General features: G+C 47.3%; 1 protein-coding gene across 1 annotated transcript in view; it reads left to right on the top strand.

Annotated features, from left to right (window-relative positions):
- The first annotated feature begins 595 nt into the window (after positions 1–595).
- The window catches only part of RORA (RAR related orphan receptor A), a 710759-nt gene continuing 698712 nt past the window's right edge, over positions 596–12642 (top strand). Inside the window, exon 1 of the mRNA XM_046008501.1 lies at positions 596–798. Within this exon, the coding sequence (XP_045864457.1) occupies positions 633–798 (166 nt within the window). The 5' untranslated portion in view covers positions 596–632. The remainder of the gene's footprint in view (positions 799–12642) is intronic.

Genomic DNA, 12642 nt, shown 5'->3' with positions numbered 1-12642 from the left:
TCCTTCCTTGGGGTGTTGGCCCAGGTCGAATTCCTTTTTAGTTTCTCCTCAGTTCTGGGGTGGGCTGGCAGGGAGCTACCTGCGATTCCTCAATGTGGATGATCGCATTTGTCTCTTCTCAGTCTGGCTGCAGATGGGGACGAGTGCTGTTTCCGAGAGATTCTCAGAAGTAGGCACAGGATCATCTCGCTGATTTTCGTTTCTGTCTTTGGGCTGGGCAAAGGGGAGGATCGGGGCAAGAGAGCCTCTCCCCTCCAACCCCCCACCCCGCTCCAAAATTGGCAGCCAGTCGGTGGCTCTCGCTCTGGGGTCTGGAGGGTGGGGAATGTGGGTGTGGGGGCCGGCTGGAGAAGCTCTCGCTAGCGCTGCCTGTGGCCAGACCCGCCTCCCAACCCCTCTCGGGCGCACACTTACGTCCACCCAGACACACTCCGCGCGCTCCCTCGCGCTCTCGCTCGCCCGCCGCCGCCGCCTGCTCTCTCCCTCCAGCTCTCCCCGGTCTCTTTCTACCCCCCCCCCACTTTTTTTTTTTTTTTTTTTTTTTTTTGGTACCATAGAGTTGCTCTGAAAACAGAAGATAGAGGGAGTCTCGGAGCTCGCCATCTCCAGCGATCTCTACATTGGGAAAAAACATGGAGTCAGCTCCGGCAGCCCCCGACCCCGCCGCCAGCGAGCCGGGCAGCAGCGGCGCGGACGCGGCCGCCGGCGCCAGGGAGACCCCGCTGAACCAGGAATCCGCCCGCAAGAGCGAGCCGCCCGCCCCGGTGCGCAGACAGAGCTATTCCAGCACCAGCAGAGGTAGGAGGCTGCGAGAGGGGCTGAGGAGGGGGCGGCAGGAGCCCGGGAGCGGAGCGGGGGCCGGCCGGGAGCGGGCGCCCGGAGCGCGGGGTCCGGGGCCGCGCGCGAGCCTGCAGCGGCGCCTCGAGCCCAGAGAGCCCCCTTCCCCTCCCCCTTCCGCCCCCCAGAAATGTTGCAAACTTTTGCAGCCCGTTCTCGGGTTGCGGGAGGAGAGGGGGGCGGGGGAGGCGGCAGGAGGGTTGACAGCCGGCGGGCTCACCCTCTGGCTTTGATTTTTCTGCGAAGAGAGGAGGAAAGCCGCGTAGTCCAAATTAAATACGCTCCCCCAAAATACGGAGAACTGGAGAGTGGGGGCCCGGGAAAGAAACTTTTAAAGCGGCAGTGTCCTTTTAAGAAGAAGAAAAAAATCCGTTTATGGCCACCCTCCTCCCGCTTTACCTTTTCTCCTCTTGACAGTTTCGGCCCTGGCTGCCCCAGACGGGGTGTGTTTTCGCTCCCCCGCAGAGCTGAGGGGGTGCGGGAGGAATGAGCGACCTGGGAAGCCCCGGGGTGGAGAGGGGGCGCTCCTGGATCTGGGGGCGAAGTGGGCACCGTCTCTGGAATGCGGCGGTGGGCTTGGGATTTGGAGGATGGGCTGGAGGAGGGGGGGTACGGGCGCGTGAGGTGCTCGCTAAGTTGTCTGGCGGGCGCGACGAGGGGAGATACTCAAGTTTGCAGACCCGGGGTTCGCAGCCGGGCGCCCAGGCTGGTGGGGGGCGTGTGCGCGCCAGCGCGCGGAGGGCGGTGGTGCTGTGGGGCGCTCCAACGCGCATTCGGAGTGAGCGCCTGCAAAAGCAAACAAGCAGAAACAGAAAGCTCGAAATGCACCCAAACTTATTTCTGCCCTGGGAATCCTTCCCTCTCTGAGGTTCAAGCGTTTCTGCAAGAACCTGGGAATGGTCAGCGAGAGTTGGATGCTGGTTGGATAGTGCGAGAGATGCCCCCCCCCCCCAATCCCCCGAGCGATTTTTACACTTCATTTTGAAGCGTTTGTGCGGGGAGGGGGGTGGCGGGAGACTCCATTGCCCCCTCCTTGCCTTTTCCTAAAGTCGAGTGTTGGGGAAAGCTCACTCTTTCTTAAAGGTGTCGGAACCTGATGTGGGGGGTTTTCTTGGAGGTGGGGGACTATTTATTTGATTGCGCCTGGAGTTTGCAAGGAACTGGAGGAAGCTACGGCTTTAATTACTGTTGTAAATAATGTATAAATCACGCCTGTCACTCAGGAGGACGCGGGCTCGCGCGAGCAGCCCAGGGCTGGGGATCAGGAGGATCTCCAGCCCGGGCTTGGGCACCGGCCCAGCGCGCCCCCTCCTCTTGACACTGGGCTTCTGGCGGCGATTGGGGCGGGCTGGAGAGAGGCGAGTCGGGGCCCGGGAGCCGCTCCCTTCCTCTCGATGTTATAGTTGGAGGTAGGAATATGGCTGATCATGTGCTGGCTGTTTTACAGTATTCGCCCCCCCCCCTTAGCCACACCCCCTGTCCGGGCGCTTTCCCATTCACGGAATTCGAGTACAGTAAAAGCCATCAGGATGACACACACGAAAAACATTTAATTAAAGGCGATTTCCGAGGAGTGAACACGCGGAACCGCGGTTTCAGCAGGAGGGGGGTGCAGCAAGGGCTGGGAAGGGAGGTGGGTGAGGGCCAGGGGCCGGGTCCTGCCGCCAGCTCCGTGAGTTTGTGTGTAGAGAGCTTTTGGCTGCAAAGAGTATATTTAGACCCTGAGACGGTGGATTTGGAATGCGAGCGGGTTATGTAACAGGGTTAATCAGAAACACTGGAGAAAATCCCCTTCATGTGTTTCTGAGTTTTTGTTTTTTTTTAAAAGGGGGGGGGATAGAATATAAGAAGCCACACTAATTTGTGGTTTGTGCTGTCACCCCCCTCTCTCTTAACCTACCCCTCCCCTTTGTTATTAGCATCTTCAGGTGTCATTCTTGCCAGAAGGTGTTCTTGCAAGAGATCAGGGTGGCAGGCTGCAGAACCAACTAACAAATCTGTAACTTGCTGTTCTTGCAAATTATATAACGTTGAGGCATTCAGTACCACTAGCCCCCTAGGCTTAGCAAAAAGGGGAGGGGGACAAAGGAGGGGTGGGATGCACCCTGTACAAATGACCTGTTGACCTTTGTCCCCTTGTCCCCTAGAGGGTCACCCTCCGCTCATGCTCACTCTCCTTTGAACCAACCCTTTATCCATCTCTCCGGAGATTTACTAGAGGGAGGGAGAAGAGGTAAGGCCCAAACACTCAACTCACATCCTGCACGCAGGCACTAGGTTATATAACAGTCTGAATGGAAAAAGGAAGGTCAGAGATGGAGGCATCCTTTAGCTAACACAGCAGTAGTAATAGCTTCCAGAAATTATGTGCATTTGCAGACTTTAACCTCAGATGTAGTGTCTGCTCCTCAGGGATACCAATCTTTGTGTGTGTGACCTAGGGAGAAAAAGAGAGAAAGTGTAGGTATGCCTGGTAGATGAGAGTGATTTGAAAATGGGAAATGTTTGGGTTTTCAGATGATGTAATGGAGTTGGCAGAATATGCAAGTCGGCTCCCAGAGTGTAAGCAGCAAGAAAATTGGAGCTGGCATCCAGTATTAATGTTGCATAAATTACAATATCGGAAAGAAATTAACCTACACACTAGGTGATTACGCCTTTTTAATACTTAAAACAGAAAGGCACACAACTCAAAAGGAAAAGCAAACATCATCACCTTATAATTAGCATTTTCAACCTCAAGGAGGATTGAATGGAGTTCTTGGCATTGGGTGAAATGGGAAGCTTTTAGATTTGGGAGATGCTTTCCAGAGAGGTAGCAGGGTTCGCTTCCAGCCAGCCAGTGTTTGCAGTCCCCAGAAACTGTGGTCTGGATTCTCATGACATTGAGGTGACCTCATGAGACATTACCTAGGTAGACTTGAAGCTGCTGCTGAAAGCCAGACTCCTGGGAGTCCCCGTGTGAATGGGCTGCGTCCCCTTAGTGCCTGCGCTACCAGAATCAGGTGTATGACTTTGTAATCTGAAAGATGGACCTCCCCCGTCCTTAAAACTAGCAGGGAACATTAGCAGTTGTAATGAAACTGTCCCGTTTTCTGGGTGGTATTAACGATGACTGGTGTTGTTCAGTACCATCTCTACAACACAATGGAAGGCAAAAAAGAAAGAAAGACAAGAGGAAACATGGGAAGTAAGAATGAAATGGGAAAAAAAAACCACAGCGAATCTTTGATTTAACAAGGCTTTCAGGGACTTCAGGGAGCTGTAAGCATTGTGACATAACTGTTATTAAAACCCCTTTTCCAGAATCTCCGTATTCTATGCATGCCAAAAGCGTACATATTTTACTTTCCTAAAGTTATCGTTACAGGGCTGCATGGCAAGCAGTTGGTTTGGAACACCCATGTGTAAGTTGAAGGCTTTTAGGACAGGCAGACCTAAGGGAAAAATCGAAGCCAAAAGATGGGATTAACATTGAAAAGCTCAGTTGGGTTGAGATTGAACTCCCTGGAGGCTCAGTTTAGATTGACTGAAAATCAGTTAACAAGGCCTGTAGTTTATTTGTAGCCCTGAGGACTTCTAGAACGACATAACCAAAGTGCCTCACCTCCACTCCTCCCCTTCTGTCTTGGCTGATTCACTTTCTGGTAGGTACCCTTCTTGCCTGGCAGTTTATAGCCTTTTCTAGATCAACTTTTCTAACTCAGGCTCTCCACAGTGAACAAGTAATGCCCCATAGTTTGAAAGAGCTACTGGCTGGGATAAAATCATTTGCCAGAGGGATGGAATGATTGTTTCCTGAGGGAAACTAAGGGTCTTTTAATTTTCTGGTAAATTGCTCATAAAAACATTTATAATTATACCCTGAAAAAATGGAATAATTTTAGAAAATGCATTTGGTGATAGGTATAATAACTTTTCTGTTGCTTCCCCCTTCTTTCTTAAAATGAATTGAATTATTAATCCAGAAGTCAAATCCTGAGTGGCTAAAACATTTATAGCAGGCTCTTTTTATGTTGTCACTTGCTGGAATTTTCCAGAACCTACTAGCATCACAAAGAGCCTTGGCTTTTTCTAGAAAATGCCTCCATTTCCAAAACTGAAATACGGAGTCTGCGTGGAATATCCCTCCACTGAGACCCTTCAGCTAGTGTTTTCAAGACAGCAGAGGTCTTGGCGGTCGGGGGTGTAGCACACACTGCTAGTTCCACACCAGGCTCCTAGGCAGGGTGTAGGGACGTTCGAGAATTTAGTTGTGCCTCCAGGGGAAATGTTCTGAGGATTTGGGGAGACAGCTGAATTGCTTTTGGAAGCAAACCGACCCCTGTCCAGAGCTAACCTTTGGAATGCACGTGAGACAAGCCCATGGCTGCTTCTCCTTGGGCCACACTCCTGTCACTTCTGACAAGAAGATGCACATTTTCCCATTTTTGCTTCCAGAAAGTTGTGGTGTGTTGTTGGAAGGGCAGACTTGAGTTGGATGTCACTGAAAATTCTGTTTGTGTGGTATGGCTTCTTACAGCGTAGGCTACGTTTTCTGAGAGTGCTCCTCCTCTCCGCCTCATCGTCCATCTACTTAATGAATCGTGCTTCTGTACTAACGTATTTGTAGAAGCAAAATATATAATGACACTTCAGGTGTCTGGGGAAAATTATAAAATGACTGCCCTGTGTGCCAAAGACTCAAATTTTATAGAAAACCCAACTCACTTCTTTTGACATAACATGCTGCTTACCCTCTTTGCCTTCCGTTAGCCATTGTTCGGGTACTCAGAGGTAGACACCGTCCACTCCTTCAGGGAGATTCCTGACCAATCATCCTAGATTAGTGATAGATTCTTCAGGAGCAACAGGAGTCCACTTTGAAAGGCCTTAAGGTACCAGAGTAAACCTGACCTAGAATGTGGAGTATCTTTCTGAATATGAAGACTATCATCCTTGTTGAAAATTTAGCAACAGTGTCTCTGTCTCTTTTTCTCTGTATTGTTCTCTCTTCTGTCATTTAAAAAAATGTGGGTATTTTTGTTGTTGTTGGGGGGAGTATTGTGTGTGTGTGTGTGTCTGTTTGTGTGATTCATAATGGGAAGTGTTGGTTTGGAAACGAGCTGTTAAGTTTTTCACCCACCTTACTAAAACGTATGTTAAGAGAAATAAAAGTGAATCATTTTGAATAATGCTTTAAAAAAAATCTCCAGATAATCAATGTTCAAGTGTTGATTAATATACAGTAAAACATGATTTTTCTATAAGGATACCCAGGCATTACTAATGAATTAGTTTTTCTGGCTAACAGTAGATTAACTGGATCTTTTCTGTCTTTTTCTTTTTTAATATGTTTCTTTTAAATGCGCTGGTCCCCTTTCCTACCCTAGAAAGAACATGGGGAATGTAATCGAATCTTCTTTGAGGTTTGAGGATCTTACAGTGGCACAGGGTCACTATTCTGAGGATGAATTCTGATTGTACATTGTAGAACTGTGAATGGAGACAGTGCCGGAGATTGGACTAAATCTGCCCTGATCCCAGCTTGGAAATTGTTTTCTTTTTCTGTTAAATCCTCAATATCAGTATGTTTTGTTATTTGCCTTTCTTGGTCTCTAGCTCGCAAGGAGCAAAACGGAAATTCGCTTTAATGTGTTGATTCTGGTTAATTGAGGTTTTTACTTTCTAGGAAAACCTGAATCTAGAGCCTTTATTCTTCCCCTACAGTTAACAGAGGACATGAAATCATTCCCCGATGCTTAGAAAGACTGTTGTATTTACAAATAAGTTATGTAATGTATTTCCATAGCATTATGTAACTTCTAGTAGATAGAAAATAATGGGTAATTTTGCCTCTTCCTTAGATACATTGAGAGGGTATCATAAATCCTAGAAACTAGGAAATTCTAGGGTTGGTGGGAAGACTTTCAAGAATATCAATAAAGTGCATTTAAATTCCCCCAAAGGAAATTCTCCTTTGAAGTTTGGGCCTTTGTTCACTGGACCAGTATGGAAAGCGTGCCCGGGACGGCACCATCAGAGGCTGACTTTCTCAGGGCTATCCCACGTGATTTTATGATAGTCTGTGTTTATCTTCTGGTATCCTTGATGTCAGAGCTTTGCAAAGTCATCTTAGAGGCTAGGGTGTTCTTTTGTGACAGTCCAATTACTACTACTACTACTATTACTTACTATTACTACTATCATCATTATTATTATTTTGTTTTTGGAATAAGGGCATCAAGGAGGTTGAATGGAGGTTGATGAGGAATAAATGTGCCATGTCTCTTGGCTTGCTTTTTGCTCCCGTTTTTCCATGCCAATGTGAAAAGGAATTACAGGTAACAATTCCCTTGTGTTGGTGAAAGAATGGTTGTTTTACGTTTGTTTGTTTTCCTTTTTCCCTACCAGATGTGTATGGCCTCCGTTCATATGTCATTATTATGCTCTGTCTTATTGCATTACGTGCTCTGACATGTTGACAGTGGTGTGGTCCGATGTTTTCCTGGTGAGGCCCTGGTGGCCGGCTACAGAGCCCTCTCCAGTATCCACCACCAGTTGAGAGTACAGGTCTCCCACACCCTTGAAGGTGCCGGAGGACTGCAGGCCAGGCTGGGGAGTCTCTGTACCGGTGCTATTCTTCCCCAAAGCTCACTCAGAGGCTGGAACTGAGTAGGAACGCTTGGGGCAAAGAGGATTTAAAATCTGCTAGCCTCAAATCATCTCTAGCAATGTAACTGGGTGTTTGAGTTTTGATTGTGAACTAGCTGAAAGTTTTTTGAAATAATCAGGAAGTTCCTCCATCCATGAACAGACCATAGTGGATGAAACTCCTTTGGGGTGCAAGGAAGGGTACCACTTAGTACAGGATCCTCAAGCCTGTGAAAGAGGCAGCGCACTGTTAAAAATACCTAGCTTACTTCGGGGGAGGATTTGGCTGAATACTGATGAAGTTTATGAAATATGAATGTAGTGAAGTTGCTGTACGTAAGTGGTAGGCGTGTGTGAAAGAAGTAAGAAGAAATAAAATTGTGTATAAATGACACTCTGAAACTTGATGGAATTGTATACGTGACAGGAATGGTGACGTTTGGGTCTGTGCTTAATGGGGGAAAATAAACTGACTTAAAATCTGTATGTCAAACTAGATGTGTGGCTAAAAATTACAGAATATAAAATTATTGGACTTACGAGCAAAGAGTGCTAGCAAGGATAAATAGGCAGATTGCAAAGGATAGAGGTGAAACAGAACGGGGGAAAATGAGGGATCTACACTTGAATTTATAATGAGCTATGGTAATCACTGTTTTAAATAATCCAGACTATTAACTACTGTGCTGCTAGGTAGAGAATTAGTTATAGCCAAACAAAAGGCATAAATATGAATTTTAGGTTGTGTGGGAGAAATCCTCTTGATCCCCAAAGCATAAATGCATGTACTGAGAAGCAAAGCTGCGCACGATGTAATTTTTTTCTGTCTTATCCTGATTAATTGACAGCCAACTGTATGCCTCTTTCCTGAAGGTGACTTTACAATCTCCAGACACAGACATTTCTCTCAGAAGTGGAGTGAAGGAAGGAGAACCACAAGCTAAAGTGTGTTTTACTGGGTGAAGTATTTTGGGGGAGAGATAAGAAGGGTACAGTAGGGGAATGGAAGAGTGCATACAGGGATGAAGAATGCCTGTTTGGGGCTTGGGGAGTGGGGGCTGTGTATGAGGAAGGGAATCTCTAGGGGGAAGGAGACTTCTTTGCAAAGGAAAATGAAATTAGCATTGACTCTGAAATGGCGGGGAATGTGACTTTCTAATTTTAAATTATCTTTAACAAGGGCAATGAAAAGAGGAAAAGTTGACACTTTGAGAAGTTATGACGAACTTGTCGAGAATGCCAATTGACAAAGGCAGGTAAGGGAATACTTGGAAACAGAACAAGAACAGGTCTGAAGGGCATGGTAATCTGCCTCCTAGTGTGTTAAGGGAATTGGCGGGCATGTTTATTGACTCTTCCAGTTAGTTTTAAAGAAACCTGAAGAAATGGACAAAGACGGAGAAAAGACAACCAGATGCGATTCTGCCCTTCCAGAAGCAGAGAAGCTTCTCTCATCCCATACAATCGATGCCAGTCCTGGGGAAGACTGTCTATATAGAAGTTAATGGATTTTCAACATACAAATCACAGAAGAAACAAGGGTATATTTAGCAAGTCTAAAAACTCTTCGATAAACTGCATTGCTTTCATTTTCACTGTACAGTCATGAAGCCAGTGGATGGAAAGAAGGCTGTGGTAAGGATACAGCATGTACTCCCAGGAACGTTTGTGTGATGGGGATGTTATATCTGAAAGGACAGGGCATTGGGGAGGATGAGCTGCCCATAATGAGCTCCCAAATTTCTTGAGGCCTTATGGAGAATCGGTATAGGAACTGCTGTGACACTGAGAGGCTCTAGCAAGTTCCTCGAGCTTGTTTCCTAATCTTGAGCTCGAGGGTGTGTGCTAGGTGTGTGGTTCTCGCTCATGATGCAGGCGCTGGTGGTGCTTTATTAGCCCAAAGCCTGTTAGAGGCAGAAGGGGCCTCACAAATCATCTAGCCTGCCTCCTCCTTCAGCTGATGCTCACAGAAGTCTAATAATGCATCCGAGGTCCCATTCCTTCTAAGTGGCAAGGCTGTGACAAGAATACGGGTCTTCTAATTCTGTGGAAGGGTTCTGGGGTCCCTGGCCCTTGTGCGCTGTGCCGAGACGCTCAGAAATTCCAGTAAGGTACCGATTCAAAGTCCTCCCCTGCCAGGAGAGCCGCCTGAGAATATCACAATGTGTACAGAAGTTCATCCAGCATGAGGTAGTTGACGTGTTTGAAAGTCAGCGCATGTTATGTTGGCCGTGCATCAATAATGGAACATTATCAATAACGGTTATGTTTTCAGATCCCACTGGGTATTTTTATTATTGTAGCAAAATTAGCCAGTGAACTGGTGGTGGTGTCAGTAAAGCCATCCTAAAGCATAGTGAAAATAGTGCCCGTGTCTCATGCGCTGCTGATCCGGCAGAATGTAGAATAGAGGCTCTAGTGGGGAGCATCTTGTTGTTGGTCCCGGCCTGGGGGCAGTTGGGGGTGCTCAGCAGAGCTGGATGCAGCCAAAGGGTGGAGTGGGGGAGGCTGGCTCTTGGCGGCTACCTGCTTTCCTCAAGGTGAAGGATTTAAGGCAGTGCCTTTTATAGAGACTCTCACCAGCAAGTCCACCCGTGGAATACTATGTAGCCAGTAAAAATCATGTTGTGGTAGAAAGATACCTCTTGATAAGGGAAAATGTCATCTATTAGTGAAAAGTAATGACCTTTATAGCAGTGTGCATAGAATGAATCATTTTTGTAAAAAACTATAGTCTGTTTGTGTGTGTGTTTGTATGTGTGTGTGTGTGTGTATTAATACAGACCCACGTACACCTTAATAATGAATGATAAAATGGTTATCTCCGGTGTGAGGTTTTTTTTTCTTTGTGCTTTTCTGTATTTTTTACTCTCCTGCATTGCACATGTATTACTTTTGTAACAGAAAAAAATAAATCTTATTTTTTTTTCTCCAAAAAGATTGTTTGTATGTTGTGAAACTGGGTGTACTTAGAATGAACTAATTCTGAACTTAGTATGTTGCACAGAATTTCTTGATGTTACAGGATGGGCCACATTTACTGGCCCAAAGAGCTGTACCTCTGATAGCCACATTCAGCCAGGATTGTCAGGAAAATAAGGGTCACTCAGCTTAAATATGAAAAGAAAACAACAACAACAACAACAAAAAACCATCCAGTAGTGGAATTCCCTGCCCCTCCAGAGCAATATCTTCCAAGTGTTTACACTGTGACCTACAATGAGAGAAACATACTACCTTGTGAGTCAGTACACATGCACACACACACACACACACACACACACACCCCATGCGCGTGCAATAAACTTTTCATGTAAAATATTTATCCTTTACCTGGGATGCGCTGTTATTTTTGCTCTGGTATTTTAAGACAAGATCCAAATCATGAGCCACCAGATTGGTTTCATGATCTATTTATGGGCTGCCTCTCACAGTTTTTAAAAACCCTGTCCTGGGCATGAGGTAGAAGCAGCCTTTTTGTGAGCCATGGCCCTGCAGTTGGAGGGAAGGCGGGAGAGATGGAGTGTTTCCACAGTAACTGATGTTGGACTCCAGGTGTTACTCATTATGATTTCAGGGAGGAGGTGGGGGAGGGAAAAATAATGTAAATACTTATTATTTGTCATGTGGTATCTTTATGCCACTTTTAGCACATGCTCATTAATATCCTGTTTCATTTAGACATGCATCTGCCAAGGCTGGCTTAGAATGGAGATTTTGGAATCCCCTTTGCTTGGATTTGATGTCACTGTCAAAAAGCCCAAGGGTGGCATTCTTTCATTCCACAAAGTTTTGCTGAGCACCCTGTGTGTGAAAGCAGCACACGAGAGGGGGCAGATCCCCGCCTTCCTGGATCTTGCATTCTAGGGGTGGCATCTCTCAGTGAATCCCACGGTCTGGGTCACTTCTGATGATTCTCTTCTACCTGTGTCTTGGCTTTGGCCTTCTTTAGTCCTGTTCCTCATATATGTGTTCACCCTTCCCCTCTTCTTCCCAACCCCATCTCCCATCTTCTGCCCCATCTCTCTTTGCTGCTTGTAAGCCTGCAGTTGTTTTCCATAAGGCTGGGAGATAAAACTCACCCTCTCCCTCCTGCTGTTCTCATGACCCTGGTCTTCCGCAGTTGTCAGTCATGTGGGCCTTGCTCATGCAGTAAGCATGCAACCTCTTTCTTTGCCACGTTCCTTTCTATTGTCTTACGGTGTTACTTCCCAGAGAGGTGACTATTCTCCCCAAGAAGACAGCACCGTGGCTTATTCTTTCACTCCTCCACAGTGCTTTGCAAAAAGTAAGTGCTCATCAACTGTGCAGAGAGTGTCCCCGTCACAGGGCCCTGCCCAGCTGGTCACTTGTTCAGAAGATTCAGCTCTGTCCTTCCGACTCTGCAAGCACCGCTTCTACTTGCTTCAACTTCCAGCTGAGCCTTGCGTTTGGACCTAGTAGCCCTTGTTTGTCCCATTTCTGTCTCTCTTGGAACTACCCAGCCTCCGCTCAGTGGCGGGTTCAGGACTGTTCCAGTCCTGAGCGACTCAGATGAGGGCCAGACATGTTGGCAACCCGCATGTGTGCTTGTTGCAAGCCTGCTCGGAGTGAGGCAGACGTGGGCCAGAGACCCAGGTGTGCCCGGTGCTAACTGTGTGAACTTAGGTAAGTGCCTTCACCTCTCAGTGTGTTTCTTTCATCACCTGAAAACTGGAGATGTTTCTAATGCTGGCTTCCCAAGATGGTTGAGGACCACCTGTGATTGTCCATGCACGACACCTAGCAGAATGCTCGGCGCACATGGAGTGCGGCCCCAGTGCTGGTAGTGTTGATGGAGCACATAGAGAAACGGGCCCTCTGGCCACCTCTCACCGTCTCTTCCTCAGGTCTCCAACTCCCTTTCCTCCGATCATCACTCTGTGGTTCCGATGGGTTGCTCAGTGAAATAAACAAGAGTATCTGAAGGCATCGAAAACCTTATCTCTTACTGCTAGTTCCCTTTCCTGACTGGATCTGCCCCGGTCACTCAGCTCAACCATCATGGGCTGGATCCTCGTGAGGACAAATCACTGAAGCTCAACCCTGTCAGCCACTTGGGCTTCCTGAGCTGACACCCCACACCCTCCACTGAACCAGAAGAGGGCCCCTGCCTGCCCGTTCCCTCTTCCCACCCTTGCTGTTCCTTCCAGC

Source organism: Meles meles, chromosome 6 (assembly GCF_922984935.1).
Source record: "Meles meles chromosome 6, mMelMel3.1 paternal haplotype, whole genome shotgun sequence".
NCBI lineage: Eukaryota > Metazoa > Chordata > Mammalia > Carnivora > Mustelidae > Meles > Meles meles.
This window is presented reverse-complemented; position numbering and strand designations above follow the sequence as displayed.